Here is a 20,278-nt window from a genome sequence, read left to right as displayed (position 1 = left end):
ACAAGTAAGTAACAATAAGCACTACATAAAAAGTATTTACACATGGGGAGGTAATATACAAAATAACAGCAGTACAGCTTACGGGTAACTTTTAATTTTAAAAGAAATTTCTCTAATGTCACATCTTTTTAATTAAAAACATTTAAAGCACGTATATTACGATCGCTTGGGCTTGACTATTCAGATTTTCGGACACTAATAACCTACATGAAGTTGCAGAGTTTCCCTACCTCCTTTTTAGTCTCTGACTGTAACAACTTCATTCCTCCAGGGAAAAGATTTACCCATGCTAATTGTTTGCAGCTCAAACTACTTTTCCAAAAAGAGTAAAGCAAATGACAATAAATAAAGCAATTAGGCAAATCTACCTAGATTCAGTATATTGTTTCCCTAACTGTGCCTACTTGTTTACACCCTATTTGTGTTAGCAAAGGACAAAGGAAGCTGAGGTCTATGCAAGTCTCTCCTGGGTGGTTGAGGGGAGTCACACCCCTACAGGAAGACGAACGCAGAGCTCTGGACTCAGCGTGGGGACTTGGCTCTGGCCCCTCATTTGTCCATTATTTATCCACCAAGACCAATCGTGTCTCTCTTACTTACAGAAAGCAATGTATTTTTTTTTTTTAAGTATCTTATTGTGTTTTAGGTGAAAGTTTACACAGCAAATTAGGTTCCTCTTTAACAATTTTTATACAAATTGTTCCATGCCCTTGGTTACAATTTTTACAATGTGTCAGCATTCTCATTATTTCCATTCTGTTTGTTCTGTTTCCATTGATGTAGCTTCCCTCTCTTCCTTGCCTTCTCATTTTTGCTTTTGGGTAAATGTTGACCATTTGGTCTCACGTAGTTAATTGTTTAGGGAAGCAAAATACTCACGGGTGATACTGTTTATTTTACAAGCCAATCTATTATTTGGCTGAAAGGGGACCTGTCAAAATAGCTTCAATTCCAAGTTCAAAGGTTATCTTAGGGCAATAGTCTTGGGGGTTCCTCTGGTCTTTTTTGGTCCAGTAAGTCTGGCTTTTTTTTTAGGAATTTGAGTTTTGTTTTACATTTTTCTCCCATTCTGTAGTGGTAGCCAGGCACCACCATCTAGTTCTTCTGGTCTCAGGTTAGAGAAGGCTGTGGTTCATGTGGGCTATTAGTCCTGCGGACCAGTTTCTCCTTTGAGCCTTTGATTACCTTCATTCTTTTGCTCCACATGAGTAGAGACCAACAGCTGTATCTCAGATGGCTGTTCCCAAGCTTTTAGGACCCCAGATGCTACTCACCAATCTAGGATGTAGAACATTGTCTTTATGAACTATGTTATGCCAACTGACTAAGTTGTCCCAGAGACTATGGTCCCAAGCCTTCTAACCCAGTAAACTATACACAAGCTACTTATTTGGATTATGTCTAGGAAGCCTCTGTAACTGTGCCCCTTATGTGATTTGTTATCTACGTGGATACATATGCAGCTCACACAAACATGTACATAGATATGCCTACAGATACATCTATACATGCACTTACTCATATGTCTTTCTATACACGTATGTGCATCCATATCTACCCACATAACCACACATATATTTTCCAGTTGTTTTTACTGTTGTTGCAAAATTGTATATGTTATACACAGCATTTACCAAAATCGTCCCTTTTTCTAGTGTACTTCTTAGTGTCTTTATTTACTTTGGGCAAGCTGTGCTGACTTTACCCATATTTGGTCTTGTCTTTCCCATCATCAAAAGAGACTTGTTAGTAGACAAGTCTCTACTATCTAGAAAGTGATTCTCCCTCCCTTTGCCTTCCACCCCGGTAACCATAAAAGAACTTTGCTTTCTGTGTGTGTATCTATTTTGATTTTTTACAATGGGGGGCCATATAATACTTCTTTTTGCGATTGTTTTATTTCACTAAGCATGTCCTCCAGATTCATCTATGTTAAAAGATGGTTTGTGGACTCATTATTGTTTGTAGCTGTGTAGTATTCCATTGTATGTATGTACCATAGTTTGCTTATCCATTCATCTGCTGATGGGCACTAGGTTTTCCATCTTTTGGCTACTGTGAATAATGCAGCAATGAACATAGGTATGCATATGTCTAGTCGTTACTGCTCTCATATCTCTAGGATATATAGCTGGGAGTGGGATTGCTAAATCATAAGGTATTTCTATTTCTAGCTCTTTGGGGAACTGTCAAACTGTTTTCCATAGTGGTTGTACCATTTTACAATCCCACCAGCAATGTATAAGAGTTCCTTCCAAACCCCTCACAACCTCACCAGCATTTGTTTTCTATTTTTTTGATCATTGCTATTTCTGCAGAGGTGAAATGGTATCTCATTATAGTTTTGATTTGCATCTCTCTAATGGCCAATGATCATGAGCATCTTTTCATGTATTTGTTGGCCACGTGAATGTCCTCTTTGGTGAAGTGTCTGTTCATGACCTTTGCCCATTTTTTAATTGGACTGTCTTTTGGCTGTTGAGTTGAAGTTTACTACATATTTTAGAAATTAGACCCTTATCAGATACTCTGTGGCCAAAGGTTTTTTCCCAGTCTGTAGGTTCTCTTTTTACTCTCTTCGTAAAGTCTCTTGACGAGCATAAGTATCTAATTTTTAGGAGGTCCCATTTATCTAATGTACCTTCTGTCACTTGTGCATTTTTAGTTTTGTGTGATAGGCTATTTATGTCAAAAATTAGGTCCTTTAGTTTTGATGCTATCTTATCTTCCAGTGTGGATACACTGGACTAAGGTATGATTCACCTCCTGGGTGGGATGGAGTTGGATGGTGTGAGATTCATCACACTACTTACAATGGAGCACAATTTAAAACTTATGAGCTGTTTATATCTGGAATTTTCCATTTAATATTTTCAAACCACAGTTGACTACAGATAACTGAAACTGTGGAAAGCAGAACCGCAGATAAGGGAGGACTACTGATGTGCCGGAGCCTTGGTGGCGTAGCAGTTAAGAGCTATGGCTGCTAACCAAAAGGTCAGCAGTTCAAATCCACCAGCCACTCCTTGGAAATCTTATGGGGCAGTTCTATCCTGTCCTATGGGGTCACTATAAGTCGGAACTGACTCGACGGCAGTGGATTTGGTTTTACTGTATTAAATAAGAGTGGTGATAAAGGGCATCCTTGTCTTATTCCGTTCTCAAGGGGAACGCTCTTAATCTTTCTCTGCTAAGAATAATGTTGGCTGTTGGTTTTGCATATATGCCCTTAATTATATTGAGGAATTTCCCTTCTATTCCTATTTTGTTGAGAGTTTTTAACTGGAAAGGAGACTAGATTTTATCAAATGTTTTTTCTGTGTCAAATGAAATGATAATGTGATTCTCTGCCTGTTTTATTTATATGGTGGATTACATTGATTGATTTTCTAATGTTGAAACATCCTTGCATCTCTGGTAGGAATCCCACTTTATTATTTTTTTGATATACTGTTGAATTCTCTTGGCTAGAATTTTGTGAGAATTTTTGCATCTATATTTATGAGGGATGTTGTTGTTGTTGTTAGGTGCTGTGGAGTCGGTTCCGACTCATAGCGACCCAATGTACAACAAAACAAAATACTGCTCAGTCCTGCGCCATTCTCACAAGTTGTTGTTAAGCTTCAGCCCATTGTTGCAGCCACTGTGTTAATCTCGTTGAGGGATACTGGTCTGTAATTTTCTTTTTTAGTGGTGTCTTTGCCTGGCTTTGGTATCAGGGTTATGCTGTTTTCACAGAATGAATTAGGGAGTAGTATTCCTTCCTTTTCTATTTTCTGGAATAGTCTGAGTAGAACTGATGTCAGTTCTTCTCTGAATGTTTGGTAGAATTGTCCAGTGAAGCTGTCTGGGCTAGGGCTTTTTTTGGTTGGGAGTTTTTTAATGACCTCTTCAATTTTTTATTTTGTTATGGATCTATTCAAATTTCTAATCTCTATTTGTGTTAGTTTAGGTAGGTAGTGTGTTTCTAGAAACTTGTCCACTTCTTTTAGGGTTTCAAATTTGTTGCTGTACAATTTTTCATAATACTTGGTTATGATCCTTTTCATCTCATTTGGTTCTGTTGTAATGTCACCCATCTCATTCGTTATTTTGGTTATTTGCACCTTCTCATATTTTCCCTTTGTCAATTTGGCCAGTGGTTTGTCAATTTTATTGATCCCCTCAAAGAACCAACTGCTAGTCTTGTTGATTCTTTCTATTGTTTTTCTGTCTTCTAATTCATTTATTTCTGCTCTGATCTTTATTATTTCCTTTCTTCTGGTTACTGTGGGCTCTTTTGCTGGTCCTTTTCTACTTGTTCAAGTTGTTGGGTTAAGCTATTGATTTTGGCCCTTTCTTCTTTTCTGTTGTGTGCATTTATTACTATAAATTCTCCTCTGAGCACTGTTTTTACTGTGCCCCAAAGGTTTAGAGATGTTGTGTTTTCATTCTCATTTGAACCTAGGAGTTTTTTTATTTCTTCTATTACCCAGTAGTTTTTAAGTAAGGTGTTACTCAGTTTCCACGAATTTAATTTTTTCCTTGTTCTTTCTGTTATTGATTTCTAGTTTTATAGCATTATGATCAAAAAAGATGGGAAAGCAATGTACTTTTACTTAAGGTTTCTATGAGATCAGATTAAAATAATTAGGATTCCTCAAGGTACAATGATGTAAGAGCACACCTGATCAGAGTTTATAAGTCATAAGTTGAGCTGAAGGAGATTTACTAAAATCCTCAGTGACTAGTCGTTTTATTATACGTATTAAGACTCGACTGTAACAAATAAGCAGATTTTATTGAGTATACATTACCTCTGGCTGAGCAGAAAGTTCTCTTAGAAGATGACCATTCCATACAAACCTCTGATCTGCCTAAGACAGAAGTTTTAAAATTAACAAAATATCTCCTGCCAAGTTGACCTTCTACAGAAAAGAAACAAAAAACAGCAATCAACGTCTCCCCCTAGAGGCCAGAGCAGGTCTCTGTGACATGCTCCAAACAGAACTCACCTTCCCACACTCATACTGTCTCTCCTCTGAGTTCACTGCCTCAGGCTAGTGTGCTGCCCCAAACTGAAACCTGGGAGTCCTCCCGAGGTCTTTCTTTCCCTTACATTTAGTCAATCTTCCAGTCCTAAATCTCATTCAAAATCCATCTTCCTTCTACATTCCCACTCCAACCAACTGTGGCCAACACTCGACTCCAGCCTAACAAAAACAGCTTCCCTTGCCTCAAGTCTTGGCCCTCCCACTCTATTCCTCCCCAGTGCTACTGCCAAGCAGGAGTTCTCTAATGTGTCCTGTCTCCTATGTGCTCTAAATTCTTCAGTGGCTTTCTGTCACCTAAAGGACCCAATCTGTGCATGACCTAGCCAGTCCTAGGCTCTGGCAGCCCTATTTAGCTCTGATCTCACCTCTGGCCACGCTGACTTCCAAACTACAAATACAGAGGAAGCTCCCTCAACTAGCCTCTATTTAACTGACTCAGTAGAGAAACCAAGCCTCTCCATTCCCTCTATAATGTCATCAACTCAACCCACCGCAGGCGAAAGTCAGAGGGAGTGGCTCTTGCACTTGGCATCATCAGCTGAAATTCAGGTGTGTGTTCCTAACCTGTCTGTGCCAGTTGCACTGTTATTCATCATTACATAATTTAACTAAATATTTTATACACCAATGAAATATGACTAAAAAAGAACTGCTGTTTCTATGAAGTTGAATGCTTTGAAATAACTCAATAAAAGGCAAGTTGCTAAAAAAAACTGCTGTTGAATTTGGAGTGGCAAGTAAAAAAGACCTGAGAAACTAGTAAAAATCTGTAAGATTCTACACATAGATTCCTTTTTTGTAAGTATGAAAGTCTTTAAAAAGATCCAAACAGGAAAGCAGTACGGATATAATTTACACAGGAAAAGACAACTAGAATCAAAAAACCAAAACAAAGAAAAAAGTCTGTGGCCTACGTACAAAAATTGACCCCTGAATGAAAAACACTGTTTAAATGTTTGACATACGTATGTTTCATGTATCACTTCTGTGATTGCATATTTTAACTTTAACTGACCTTTTCTGATTAGCTGACCACTTCCCATTCCCATCCCAACACTAAGGTGGCTTCTCCGGCAGTTTAGCCTAATACTGCCACAGCCTCTGCCTGGAACCCTCCCTCTCCCACTTTACCAGCAAGCCCTACTCATTGGCAAGTCTCAGGTCAAATGTTCCTTCCTTTGAAAAGCTGTTCCTGACTGCCCCAGGCAGAGTGAGACCACCTCCCTTCACAATTCCACCACACTTTGTTACATATCTCTGTTACACCAATCATCCCTTGCTTTGTGACTGCTTGGACATCTGCTTCCCCAGTTGACTGTAAGCTCCCACAAGGCAGAGGCTACATCTTTTCCTTCTGTGTTCCCAGCTGCTAGTACAGTACTTGGCCTATGGCAGGCATATGAGAGACGTTTGCTAAACAAGTGGAGAATACAGCAACTGCTTTTAAAAGCAACAGTATCTTTGTTGTTAAAAGAGAATTTCTTGATTTCTTAGCCAAACTTACAACTAATCTTGCATAGAATTTTACTAGAGTATAAAATCTTACCCCAAAGAGTCAATTAAAATATTTAGGTTGAACTATATGAAATTATCATTTTTATTAGTCAAAAATGGTCAATTAGAAACAATTTTATATGGTCCAACCTAATAGATAACTGACAGCAGCCTTTTAAATTCTGTCTGTCCTCTAAAAACATCAAAGGTTTGTTAATAAAAAGCAAAATCAAGGCAGCAATTACCCAGGGTCTGAACAGCAAAAATTTTAAGCTGAGCTCATTTGAGGCCTAGTTTTAAAGACACACTTTAAAAGTAAATAACTAAATAAACAACCCATAAGCAAAAGGATTTTTTCAAATTCTGTAATCAATAGATTCTTACTTTTCTAATCATTCAAAATTATAAATAACACACTGCAGAAAGAACACCATTTGTTATACTATTAACAAGATGTTGATTTTATAAGCCCAGTTATGTTGCTAATGGAACTGTTGTACTACAGGACACTGCATGCTAAGAAATTATAAGTGAACTCAATGCTGTTTTGAAGAGTTGACACTTGAGAGCTACTGCTTGACAGCACAGTACTATTTATGTAAAAATATGCACCCTGAAGGGTTTTCATCTAATCACCTACCTGTGTGTTTAGAAGGGATTTCGAAATACCCAGACCTGGGTTTCTCAATCCTGGCAGTGTTAACGGACACAGATTCTGGGGCCCTGAATTTGGGACTGCAGTATTTGTGATACATGTGAAACATGGTATGTTTTCAAAGCCCTGTAGATGATCCTGATATAGCCAGGGTTCAGAAGAACCAATATAAAACTGATGGATGAAACAGAGACATGGCCCTTAAGAAAACGAAAAAGTAAATGAACATAACCGAAAAGCAAACTTACCCTTTCCAAAAGACTCATTTCTTGGAATTCTGGACTAGTGTTGGACAGCCGTTGCAAAGTATGGGTCAAATCGTATGTTGTTGAAAAGTAAAACCCATCCACATTCAAGACGTGGTTTATCATTGCTAGGAACGTTTTATTATCTTGCAACTGTAAACAAAGGGGTAAATATCAATATATGGCATACTTGAAAAAGAATCAAACAGTATGAGAAAAGAATGAAAACAAGAACCTATCAGTTTGGCCCCATTAAGTATCACTGGCACAAGGACTGGGCCAGGGGTGCGAGGGCACTCACCATCATTTCCCCCAGACCTAGAACACTTCCTGACACGTGGGAGATGCTCAGTAAATGCTGCCGGGTATCATTATATTACTGGATTACGTAGGACTCCTTCCCTTTGGTATCCCTCACAATTTTTACTCTAAAGGGCAGAATCGTTATTTTAACAAAATACCATCACGCTAGATTATGACCTACTATCTACCACATGTTTTACATAGATTCTCTTTCATCTTCACAACAACCTTATTAGGTCAGCATAGGTACCCCCATCTGAGAAATGAAAAGCGTAAGTTCATGAGGGACTCAGTAACAGCGAATAACAACAGAATATCATCCTCATTCTTAAAAAATTCCATTGGTTTGGGTTGGATAAGAAGTAAAATGGAATTCTTTTTCTTTAAAAACAAGATTAAAAAGTCCAGTGAAAACAATATTTATCTTTATAGACACTTTCTAATAATTATTTTAACCGGCTTTCCCAATGAATACCAAGATTGAGACTTGTTTTTAACCTTGTTTTAAAAAATAATGGTTAATGTTTGGCAACATAATATGTACTACAAAATTTTAAATTTGGGCTCAAGACATACTTTTTAAAAAATTAAAGGCACAAGCAAGGCATATCTAGTAAGCAATGCTGAAGTTAGCTACATGGCCTGACAACGAAGTATAGCAACAAAGAAAAAATTGTCCAAGTAAATACTAGTGGGCTACCAAACACAGCCATTTTATTTCCTTAAAATATTAGGTTCCCATAGAGAATGAAGATAAATTAATTTTTTCATTGATACATATTGTAAGAAAGACATTTTAAGTTTAAACTAAAATTAAAAAAAAGCACATCCTACAGTTTGACTTAATCAATACAACAGTGCTATAACTTTATTTTCAAAATGTTTATTACGCAGAAGAAAACATTCTTTGATGGCTACCAGGGTGGGGAGGGAGGGACAGGGGTATTCATTAACAAAATAGTAGATAAGAATTATCTTAGGTAAAGGGAAGGACAACACATAATACAGGGGAAGTCAAGCACAACTGGACTAAACCAAAAGCTACGAAGTTCCTGAATACAATCAAACACTTCAAGAGACAGAGTAGCAGGGGCAGAGGTCTGGGGACCATGCCTTCAGGGGACATCTAGGTCTACTGGCATAACAAAGTTTATTAAGAATATGTTCTGCATCTCATTTTGGTGAGTGGCGTCTGGGGTCTTAACAGCTAGCAAGCAGCCATTTAAGATGCATCAACTGGTCCCAACCCATCTGGAGCAAAGGAGAATGACGAACACCAAAGACACAAGGGAAGTATTAGCCCAAGAGACAGAAAGGGCCACATAAACCAGAGACTGCATCAGCCTGAGACTAGAAGAATTAGATGGTGCCCCTGCTACCACCAATGACCACCCTGACAGAGAACACAACAGACAGTCTCTGACAAACAAGAGAAAAGTGGGGTGCAGAACTCAAATTCTAGTAAAAAGACCAGTCTCAGTGGTCCGGCATGGCCCCCGGACTCTCTATTAGCCTAGAACTGAAATCATTCCTGAAGCCAACTCTTTGGACAAAGATTAGACTGGACTATAAGACATAAAATGATACTCGTGAAGAGAGTGCTTCTTAGCTCAAGTATATACGTGAGACTAAACGGGCATCTCCTGTCTGGAGGCGAGATGAGAAGGCAAAAGAGACAGGAGCTGGTTGAATGGACACAGGAAATCCAGGGTGGAAAGGAGGAGTGTGCTGTCACATTATAGGAAGAGCAACTAGGGTCAAATAACAATGTGTATATAAATTTTTGTATGAGAAACTAACTTGAACTGTAAACTTTCACTTAAAGCACAATTTAAAAAAAAATATTTATCATAGGTAAGTGACATGTTTTAGTATAATAATTTTTCTTTTAGGAACATTTTTACAGTCTTGGGAGTAAAAATATAACTTAAAAATTTTTAAAAGCAAACATTTTAAATAAAATTACACTTAGAAAACAAACTCTCAACAGGTGTAATTTCTAAACATCCTGTTGACTTAAAGAAAGCAAGTTTCAAAAAAAAAAGGCAATGCCATTCATGTTTAAGTTTTACACAACACTCAATAATAATAAATTATAAGCACTGCTTGAATACGAAGAGAGGCAGTCTTCACTTGGTGCCGTTGGGCGGGACAGTGAAAGTGGCCATGTAAGCTACACTGTAACATTGAGAATTAAAAATGTTTTTGTTTCTTTGTAAAAATCTTATCAAGAGCAGTCTGAACGGTGCTTGCCTCCTCCTCCTCATCATGTAACCTGCAGTACAGAACGGACATCTTTTCTAGGCCTTGGTGAAGTATCATACTCCTTTCTAAGTTTGAATCTGCTTCAAACATTTTATCCTTCACACTTTCAATGTCAAGAAATACCACCAAGAGTCCCTTCAACGTGAAGTTTTTTGCTGGCATCATTTCCTCTGGAGCATCTTCATCCTTTTCGTCACCACCGCTTTGCTCATTAGTGTGGTAAGTTCACCGTCACTAAGACCTCTGGCTGAATTTCTTAGAGCCTCAGTCTCAAACAGCTACAGGGTCAGCATTCCCACAATCAACTATTTCTTCTATAACTCCAAACAAAAAAAAAAAAAAACAAAAAACCCACTGCCATCTAGTTGATTCCAACTCACAGCGACCCTACAGGACAGAGTAGAACTGCCCCATAGGGTTTCCAAGGAGTGGCTGGTGGATTTGAACTGTTGACCTTTAGGTTAGTGGCCGAGCTCTTAACCACCACACCACCAGGGCTCCTCTATAACTCCATTTACGTTCAATTTGATTTTCACTTATAGCATCATTACTTTTCATTCCCTTGCTGCACTTTGACCTTTGGTGAACTAACGCCTTGCTTAAGTAATACACTGTGGTAATGGAAATTTGAACTGTGCTGGTTGGGGGACTGGTGTTACTTAACTAAACCACAACAACTGAAATCCATGCATATAGGAATCATGCAAAACTCAGACTGACTAAATATATGTATGGACATACACCCAAATACTTATATCCATATGTGATAAAAGTAAACAATACTTTTCTCAGGGGAAAGAGGGAATGAAATGTGATGAGTGGAACTTCAAATGTATCTAATTTTATTTCTTTCAAAAAAGGTCATATATGAAGTTAATCTGGGTATTGACTATGTATGTATTTTCTGTTTGTACTTTTCTTACCACATGAAGTTTCATAATTTAAGAACTGAGGCAGATTATTTTTTTAAGCAACGAAGAGCAATAAAATACATGACTGGTTTTTTAAAAATATATTTTATGGCTAGAAACCAAATTTAAAGCCTAAGTGTGTTACTACTATGATAAAAGTGACTAAGAGGTTAAAATTACTCAGAAGTAGCACAATATAGCTATCCTTTAAAAACCAGCCCTGTTTGCTTGCCACACAATAGCTACCTATTTCCTACCCTGTTTTATGGGGTGCTTCAGTATTTAGGCTTAAAAGAAATCTATCCAACAGTCTTTGCATTTGCTCTCCTGACATAGTACCTCTTTGGGTTCTGCAATTAGTAACTGTTTCCAGTTCTTACCTGAATATCAGTTAAGTGCAACATTGTCTTCTTATAAGAAAGGATATCAAAATCTGTTGCTTTCCAGATTACATGATTGAAAAATTCACCTATTTTTGTCTTTTTGGTAATGACAATAAGATAGTTACCTGCAAAAAGTAAAGTCAAACACATATAAATATAAAAAAGACAACTCTTAAAGCCAAAAGTAGCGGTCCTGATTGTTTAAAACTTTAAAGGCTAGCCAGATGAGACTGTACTGTGCTACACAGATAAAAGGCCCATGCTTTTTTGGTTTGGCAATCTTATATTTATGAATAGAAAGACCAAACATTATCTCGAAAAATTCTTGTTGAAAGGTCAAACTTTTCCTCAAGAAAATAAAAGCAATAGCTGTTGGTAACCAAAGGAGTCGTCTCAGCAGATAAAAAGTAGAGACAGAAAACACTTATTCTCTCCTGCCCCCGAGGCATACAGGCCTTTGCTAAAGATGCATTACTAGCACGTAACTTAAAGCATCATAGGTCTCAAGATCTGCTCACTGCAGGGCAATGTCCCATCTACATCGTTCCTATGTCCTTCAGGTCATTCTAAACGGTAGAGAAATGTGCTGGCGCAGTATAAGTGCTTACTGCAGTGTTAGAAAGATGAGTGGCAAGGAATCAAGGAGCCACCACCGCACAATGCACAATATGCCAACCCAGATCCTAGCCACTTCCTTCTCCCTGCAAATAAAACAGGGTAAGCCCTTCCACTAACTCAATTCTTAAGCTCTGTTCAATGGTCTGTCCACAAGCGCCCTCCCCAGAAGCTTTCCTGTGTCCTTCTCTCTCTTAGAACTTGTACAGTGCATTGCACTAACTTACTACTTACATGCCTCTCTCACTAGACTGGGAACTACAGGACAGAAGGGACTTGTAGCTTTATAACTCAGCATCTAGCATAGAGTCTGACTTAACCTAGAGATCTATTGCATAGAGCATGATATGAAGTATACCTCTGTCTTGTATTCTAATATTGTCAACTTAATTACCATCTTTGCCCATCTTAGCTTATTTTTTCTTACCTGCCACCAAATGGATTGTGCCCAGTATACCAAAGATTGGTCTTGTGACAGCTGAAGGAGGAACATCTTTCTTGACTTAAAAAACAAAAACAAAAGAAAGAAAAATCACACAGAAAAAAGCTCCACTAGAAATGGAAATTTAGTTTGATTTTAATAGTTACTTCATTTAAATCGATCTGCATGATTTGCTCGAGGAACGCAACATTCTTTCATTAGTGCTAGACCTCCATTTTGGCAGAACAGAAAACAAAAACGTCCGCGTGATGCATAAAGTCAAGGCCTCTGCCTCTCTAGAGTATGGTGTCAAAAGTCACAAGCCTCAGCATCCTCATCAGGTAAATTGTGGGGCTATTTCTAACGTTAATTTTCAAACACATTTATTCAACCTCTTGCCAGAAACTAAGTACCTATCTCTTTAAAAAAAAACTAGAAAATAAAGGAAAGTAAGGATTTAAGACAAGATTTTAATCTCTACATGCAACTAACGGAATGCACAAAAAAAAAAAAAAAAGACATCGACAACAACGACTTGCCCATCCGTGTGTAAGAATGTGGGAAATGGAGGCAAAGAACCAAGGGAAGAAGGAGGGAAAAGCCTCCTCCTCATGTCTAACAATAAATTTACAAGGCAAGCAGGGAGACATATCATTAACTGTGGTTTTATCAATAATGTCCCTATTAATAAAACAGTATTTTAGATCATAGGGTTCATCGCACAACTCATACTATAAGTTAAAGTGTTTTGCAAAGCTTATTTTGTAGAACTCTAGTTTAGAGAATAATGCCACAAAAGGGGGGGCACATGGAGCCCCACAGTCAAATAAGCTATTTCGCCGCATCCCATTCATTCCCTCTATTCCTTCTCCCAGAGAGTCATAATGCACGTTAGGAGAATAAAGCCTCTGAGGCATAGCATAAAAGCAAGCTGTTCTACAGTTTAATCCAAGGTTTTCCAAATTTATATGGCTATAGAACTTTTCTTTCAGTTACAGCATATGATCATACTGGAATCCATTTTGGAAACACTGCTGTAAACCCAAACTCCTTAAAGGCATTCATAACAATGTTGTTGCTGTGTGCTGCTGAGTCGATTCTGACCTATAGTGACCCTATAGAACAGAGCAGAACTGCCTCATAGGGTTTCTTGGGCTGAAATCATTATTGGTGCAGATCCCCAGGTCTTTTCTTCCATGGAGTGGCTGGTGGGTTCAAACCACTGACCTTTCAGTCAGCAGCCAATCCACTTAACTACTGTGCCACCAGGGCTCCTTTTCAAATAGACTAAAATTCAGTCTAAGTCTCTCAATAATTCAATTTGCTTAACTATGCTATGCCACAACTAACATGAAAAATGGGAATACTGGTGCAGTGAACATCTCTGAGAAAATCCTAAAGATACTGAGATCATTTGACAAACTTAAATGCACTACTGATAGTGCTGTAAGTTATACTAACTGGAGTGTAATGGCAATAAAACTATGACAATGCCTAAGAATATATGTTAATTTTTCATGGAAGAAGAAAAAAAAACTCCCTCTCTCTGTGGCCACAGTCTGTATTTCCAACAGTAAAAAGAAACTGGCTGAGAAACTGTCAGTGAGTCAGCCCTTCATCATCCCTGGCTTCTGGTCAAAGCATGCCAAGCACGTGTCTACTCATGGCTGCTTGGTATCATCATCTTCACATCCAAATAATTTGTGACTTACAGCTTTTCAGTCCACTCAAATGAGTCTGAAATCTCTAGCTATGTATAAAATGTCACTGAAAAGTCAAAAATAACAGACACTGGGTTGTCTCAATAAGGTATAAAGCAGCAGTGTGATTAAACTTCAGGAAAAGCATACTAACATTGGTTAAAACCAGTAAGTTATCTGAAGAGAACAGCCACCAAGCAACAAACATCTAGGAAATGCCAAATTATCAAACTAAAACAGACTTTTAATTCCATTTGGTCAAATAAAAACTATACCTGGTACTTACCAGAATAACCAGATAAGCAAGAAAATAGAAATTTTATAGACATAATCTTTCTTGTACTTTACTATCCAAAGCAATATTATTTTCATATTTCACTTTATCCATTCAAAGAATATTTACTGAATGCCAACTCTAGGGTTACTCAAATACTGTACTTAAGAAAAGACAAATACAGAACTCTGTCTGCAATGAATTTGAAATTTTAAGTATATGAAATTCTGAATGGTGTCATAATGGTACACTAATTTGTCACCAAAATTATTTCACATCCATCTATTTAGAAATCAGTGTTCCACACAACTGAAAAAACAATTGTTTTGCATATTCCAGGAAAGCAAAACCGACAACATAACTGGACAGGTAGATAAAGCTTAGGAATATCAGTTGCCCAGAACTCTTACAAGTTTTAGTCAACAAAGTATATTTTATTTTTCATTTATTAAATTATCCTCACCATCACAAATATTTTCAAAACAAAAGCAGCTATTGAAATGCCACACATTTAATGATCTCAGTCAAATATCTGAAAGCTTAGAGCTACCAGACATCAATAAAACCAATCCTGTCAAGAGTACAGATAAGGGAACAAATAAAGAAATAATTAGGTTTTTAAATGTTTACAGATAGTAAAATGTTACTAAAAATTTCAAGATCATTTCTCCTTTTTATAAAAAGGAGATAGCATAAAATTAATGTATGAACTTTAAGTGACATGCTAAGTATAAAAATTTCATAAGAAGGCACACAGAAATCCACACACTAACATACCTCTGAGTTAATTTATTTTAATTATTGCAACTTATGGATAAAGTCTTTCTCAGACACTTCTAAATCTGACTATGATCTACCTGAGAGGGTAACCTCTGTGGACACACGGTCGATGGTAAGTACATCATCTGCTCCATCATCACAAGCTTCCACATAAAATTTTTCAGGTGTGGTATGCCTAAAAAGAAATTTTAAGCCATAAGTAATTAAACCAAATGAAATGAAGACTTCTTAAAAAAACTATTTATTATACCAACAATGGTGTTTAAATATGACATCATTTTCCTAGCTTCTGACAAGGTGTCAAATTTGTTGTCCTTGTGAGTTCAATGCAACTCTTTTCACTTGTGTATTTAATGCTGACAAAGTGTTAATTTGCTGAAAAACCATCCATTTGACTTACACAAAAAGGTATAAACAAGTGTAACTTATTATATTCAACATGGTGCAGAAAACAATGTAGCACATTAGTTAAGAGCAGTTGTAGAAGTAAACTGCCTGTGCTGTGTGACCCTGGACAAGTTACTCATCCTTTCTGTTCCTCAGTCTCCTTATCTGTAATTAAGGATAATACCAGACTCACCACATAGAATCGAGAATTAAATGAGCTAATCCTTCATAAGCACTTAACAACAACACCTAAAACATAGTAAGAAAGATGTCAGTACTAGCCAAAAATACTAAGAAATCTTTTTTATAAAACATTTCCAGGAAATTGTTCAAAGTAAATTACTTTAACATTCAGATACTTTTTGTTAGAATGCCACATACGTGTTTCTGAAAACACTTCTTATTCTGAAAAATGAAAAATAAATAAAAGGGGTAAAAAAAAAATACTATTCAAAATTTACACAACTTTGTAACTTGAGTATAACAAAGGAAACAGTTGGTTCCTCAGGAGATAACCTGGAAAGATCAGGCAAGCAGTTCAAGAGTGGTTAGGGGTTGCCTCAGGGAATATTACACGTTAACCAAAACAATAAAGTGAAAATGCACACTTGCAGAAATGACAAGCAACTGAAGGAGGACTCTAAGCCACTGGTTGAGGCTGTTGTTCAGGTGGGCGCCGGCAGAAGCACAAGTCTCCAGGAACAGATCAAGATTGGGGAGGGAGCGCTGGGTCTAGGAACTAATCTCCACCCCACTCCCCGCCACAAAAGAACTAATTTTTAATGTTCTTAGTCTTGAAAGAATTTCTCTCTGTGTAGCTGCCAATCTGAGAGTTTTTTCCTTTCCTTTTTTAATTCTACTCCCATTATTCTCACTTCCCTGGCCTATGAAAAATCTTGTACGAACTCATAAAACCATCACTGACATCATTTCTTATTTACTAATCGCGTATAAGCTATTTGGAGTTACAGAAACATGTCCTGTAGCAGAACAGACTGTATTGGCTATTTTTGACTGTAAGTTCTCTGAGGAATAATTAACTCTTAATTATCCATATATAATTTACATCCATTCGTGATTTATCTGTGACTAACTTCTTAATATGAGACTAGTTTCCTCCCTTTTGGGGGCTATGCTCAGGGAATGAATATCAATTTTAAATAAATCAAGCAAAAGGCAACAAAGAAGGCAAATCTGCTTCAAACATGGCAGTCTTCAGTTCAAAAGTAAATAGTTCATTCCTTTTTATTGATGAGTAATAATACTCCATTGTACGGATATATCAATTTGTTATGCATTCCCTTGTTGATGAACATTTGGGTTGTTTCTGGTTTGGGGCTATTATGAACAAAGGTTCTTGTACAAGTCTTGAGGTGCATAGCCATAACCACTCATTCGTCTTGGGTAACTTCCTAGAAGAGAATGGCTGGATCATATCACAGGTGTACATTTAACTCGTGCAGGGAGGGGTAAAAGGAAGGGATTATAAACGCACGAGGAAACTTTCGGGGGTGATGGATGTGTTCACTATATTGCTTCTAGTGATAGTTTCAAGGATGTAAAAATCTGTCAAAATTTATTAAGTTGGACATTTTAAATATGTGCAATTTATTGTATGTCAACTATATATCAATAAAGGTATAAAAAAGAAAACAAAATGAGAAGTTCTGAAACAGAACAAACATAAAGAACTTCCAGACAATCTACTCACAATAGGGTAGTCACCTCTACTCTTAACTCTTTAAAAAAAAAAATTTCAGTTCATATCTGCAGAAGGCAGTTTGTGCAAGCACAAACTGCACTGCAACTCCAAGAACAAGTCAATATTTACTGGAAAGCTACTATGTGCTAGTGACTAAGAGGTATATTGACTAGACCATGGACTGCCAGAAGAATGAACAAATCTGTCTTAGAAATACAGCAAGAATGCTCCTTAGAAATAAGGATGGCAAAAATTTCTTCTCACGTACTTTGGACATGTTACCAGGAAGGACCAGTCCCTGGGGAAGGACATCATGCTTGGTAAAGTAGAGGCTCAGTGAAAAAGAAAACCCTCAATGAAATGGACTGACACAGTGGCTACCAACAATGGGCTCAAGCATAACAACGATGGAGAGGATGGCACAGGACCGGGCAGTATTTTGTTCTGTTGTATACAGGGTCGCTGAGTCAGAACTGACTCAATGGCACCTAACAACAACAAGTGACTACGAGGTAGGTGATAAATAAAATTTCAATGACAAATAGAAAAACTACCCCCTAAATTTTTAAAATAAAAGAGGCATCTTTGTAAAGGCTTTTGAAAAAAGTGCTGTCTCTAAATCAGATGGCATTTTGTAAGCCTCCCTTCCCCAGCAGGGCCACGCAATCTTTTAAATGCTGTGTAAGTGCCTGTGCAACAGGCGATAGCCCACTGCATGCTTCCCATGCCTCAAAGAGCCACAGGAAATGCTTTCATACTGTGCTGGTGCTATCACTGAACATCTGTCCCACCCCAGTGTCCTATGAAACTCCATGAGTTCTTTGTATGATGTTCAACTGAATAACAAAGAATCTTAAGACATTTAGTCTCCATTATTTGATTTTTAAAAGAATGATCACAGCATTGAAAAAGCAGCCCATTACTGACGCTACTTCAATGTTAAATGCACTAAAAAGGGTTTGTTCTGGTCCCGGTAATACCAAAGCAATCATCCATAATCAGTTAATAAATAAGCACACTAATGTAAGCTCTCCTATTTACACAGGAAATGAAAACCCAAGCCCCACATAACTAATCATAAGCCTCTAATCAAAACAACTACTTCAGCGAATTATAAAAGTACTGCACTAGGAGTAGTTACACTGGAAAAAATCTAGAGATCTGCAGTTAAAATACAGGGGTTCTAAGCCCGACTGCTATTTACTAGCTCTGTAATGCTGGCTGAGCCATGAGTATCTACCCAGGGCCAGGCCTTGTTCTAGTCATTAGTGATACACAGCTGGATCCCAGAGCTTACATTCTAACAGGAGAGACAATCAAAACACAAGAAAGTACTTCAGTGATTTCAGACAGTGGTAAACAATATGAAGAAAATAAAGCTTGGGTGGGGTGACTGGGGGGAGGGGGGTAACCAATCTGAGGATTAAATGAATCAACACGTGAAAACTCCTGGCACAACTGTGAACAAAGAGATTATATATTTATATAAAACCCTCCCTAACTCACAGAACAGGGAGAATTAAATGAATACTTACAGAGTGCTTTGCAAAGCATAAAGGACTGGCTCACAAGTATAATTTTTTATCATTAACAAAAATAATGTCCTTTAACAGAGAACAGAGAAAAGTTGCAAATTTTCACAAGACTCTGAACACAAGACCAGAAAGGTTATTTGTCACATGGACAATATCTGAGCAATTTAATTTTGATAGGAAGATACTAGAATCAAATTATATCTCATTTCGAATATAGTCTGTTGGAATATATAATTGGGATACAGGAACAGCAACACATTAGCTATATTTTTTTTAAAAAAGTTGTCATCATGGCAATCCCATGTGTCTCAGAGTAGAACTATGCTCCACAGGGTTTTTCGTGGCTGATTTTTCAGAAGTAGATCGTCAGAACCTTCTTCTAAGGCACCTCTGGGTGGGCTTGCACCTCCGATCTTTCAGTTAGTTAGCAGTCGAGCAAATTAACCGTTTGCACCACCCAGGGACTCCATTAGCTATATTGCTATGCTTTAATTCACATGTATCCTCAATTGTATTAAACTCAAACCAAACCAAACCCACTGCCATCAAGTCAATTTCAACCCACAGCAACCCTGCAGAACAGAGCAGAGCTGCCCCATAGGGTTTCCAAAGTCATAAACCTTTTCGGAAGCAGAATGTCACATCGTTGTCCGGAGGAGCAGCTGGTGGGTTCGAACTGCCAACCTTTTGGTTAGCAGCCCAGCACTTTAACCACTATGCCACCAGGGTTCCTACTGTATTAAACAGATAACTTTATTATATTTGAACAAGTATTCCAGTAATACCACCACTTGTCTGTCAGTTTGTCATATGGTGGTGGCTTGTGTGTTACTGTGATGCTGGAAGTTATGCCACTGGTATTTCAAATACCAGCAGGGTCACCCATGGTGGACAGGTTTCAGTGGAGCTTCCAGACCAAGACAGAGTAGAAGGACCTGGCGGTCTACTTCTGAAAAAAACTGGCCAGTGAAAACCTTACGAATAGCAGCAGAACATTGTCTGGTATTCCTCGGGTTGGAAAGCACCCACAGTACGACTGGGGAAGAGCTGCTTCCTCAAAGTACAGTCGAGCTTTATGACGTGGATGGAGTTAAGTTTTTAGGACCTTCATTTGCTAAGGTGGCACAACTCAAAGTGAGAAAAAACAGCTGCAAATATCCATTAATAATCGCAATGTGGAATGTATGAAGTATGAATCTAGGAAAACTGGAAATCATCAAAAATGAAATGAACGCATAAACATCGATATCCTAGGCATTAGTGAGCTGAAACGGACTGGTATTGGTCATTTTGAATCGGACAATCGTATGGCCTACTATGCTGGGAATGACAAATTGAAGAAAAATGGCACTTCATTTATTGTTAAAAAGAACATTTCAAGATCTATCCCGAAGTACAACACTGTCAGTCCCAAAGAAAAGTGGGGTGCAGAACTCAAATCTAGTAAAAAGACCAGACTTAATGGTCTGACACTGGAGGAACCCCAGAAACCACAGCCCCCAGGCTCTCTGTCAACCCAGAACTAAAACCATTCCCGAGGCCAACTCTTCAGACCAAGATTAGACTGGGCTATGG

The 20,278-nt window shown here is 37.8% G+C and overlaps 1 protein-coding gene across 2 annotated transcripts in view; it reads right to left on the bottom strand.

Annotated features, from left to right (window-relative positions):
- SACM1L (SAC1 like phosphatidylinositide phosphatase) overlaps positions 1–20,278 on the bottom strand; it is a 58,366-nt gene that overhangs the window by 22,941 nt on the left and 15,147 nt on the right. The window contains exons 2-6 of one of the 2 annotated variants that reach the window (XM_004368454.2): positions 15,157–15,254; positions 12,332–12,406; positions 11,287–11,414; positions 7,431–7,580; positions 4,797–4,856 (exon numbers count right to left, since the gene is read on the bottom strand). In XM_004368454.2, coding sequence (XP_004368511.1) covers positions 4,797–4,856; positions 7,431–7,580; positions 11,287–11,414; positions 12,332–12,406; positions 15,157–15,254 — 511 coding nt within the window. Of the gene's footprint in view, positions 1–4,796; positions 4,857–7,430; positions 7,581–11,286; positions 11,415–12,331; positions 12,407–15,156; positions 15,255–20,278 lie in introns of those variants that run through there. The other variant, XM_023726263.1, reaches the window with a different exon arrangement.

This window comes from Trichechus manatus, unplaced genomic scaffold (genome assembly GCF_000243295.1).
Source record: "Trichechus manatus latirostris isolate Lorelei unplaced genomic scaffold, TriManLat1.0 scaffold00001, whole genome shotgun sequence".
Taxonomy (NCBI): domain Eukaryota; kingdom Metazoa; phylum Chordata; class Mammalia; order Sirenia; family Trichechidae; genus Trichechus; species Trichechus manatus.
This window is presented reverse-complemented; position numbering and strand designations above follow the sequence as displayed.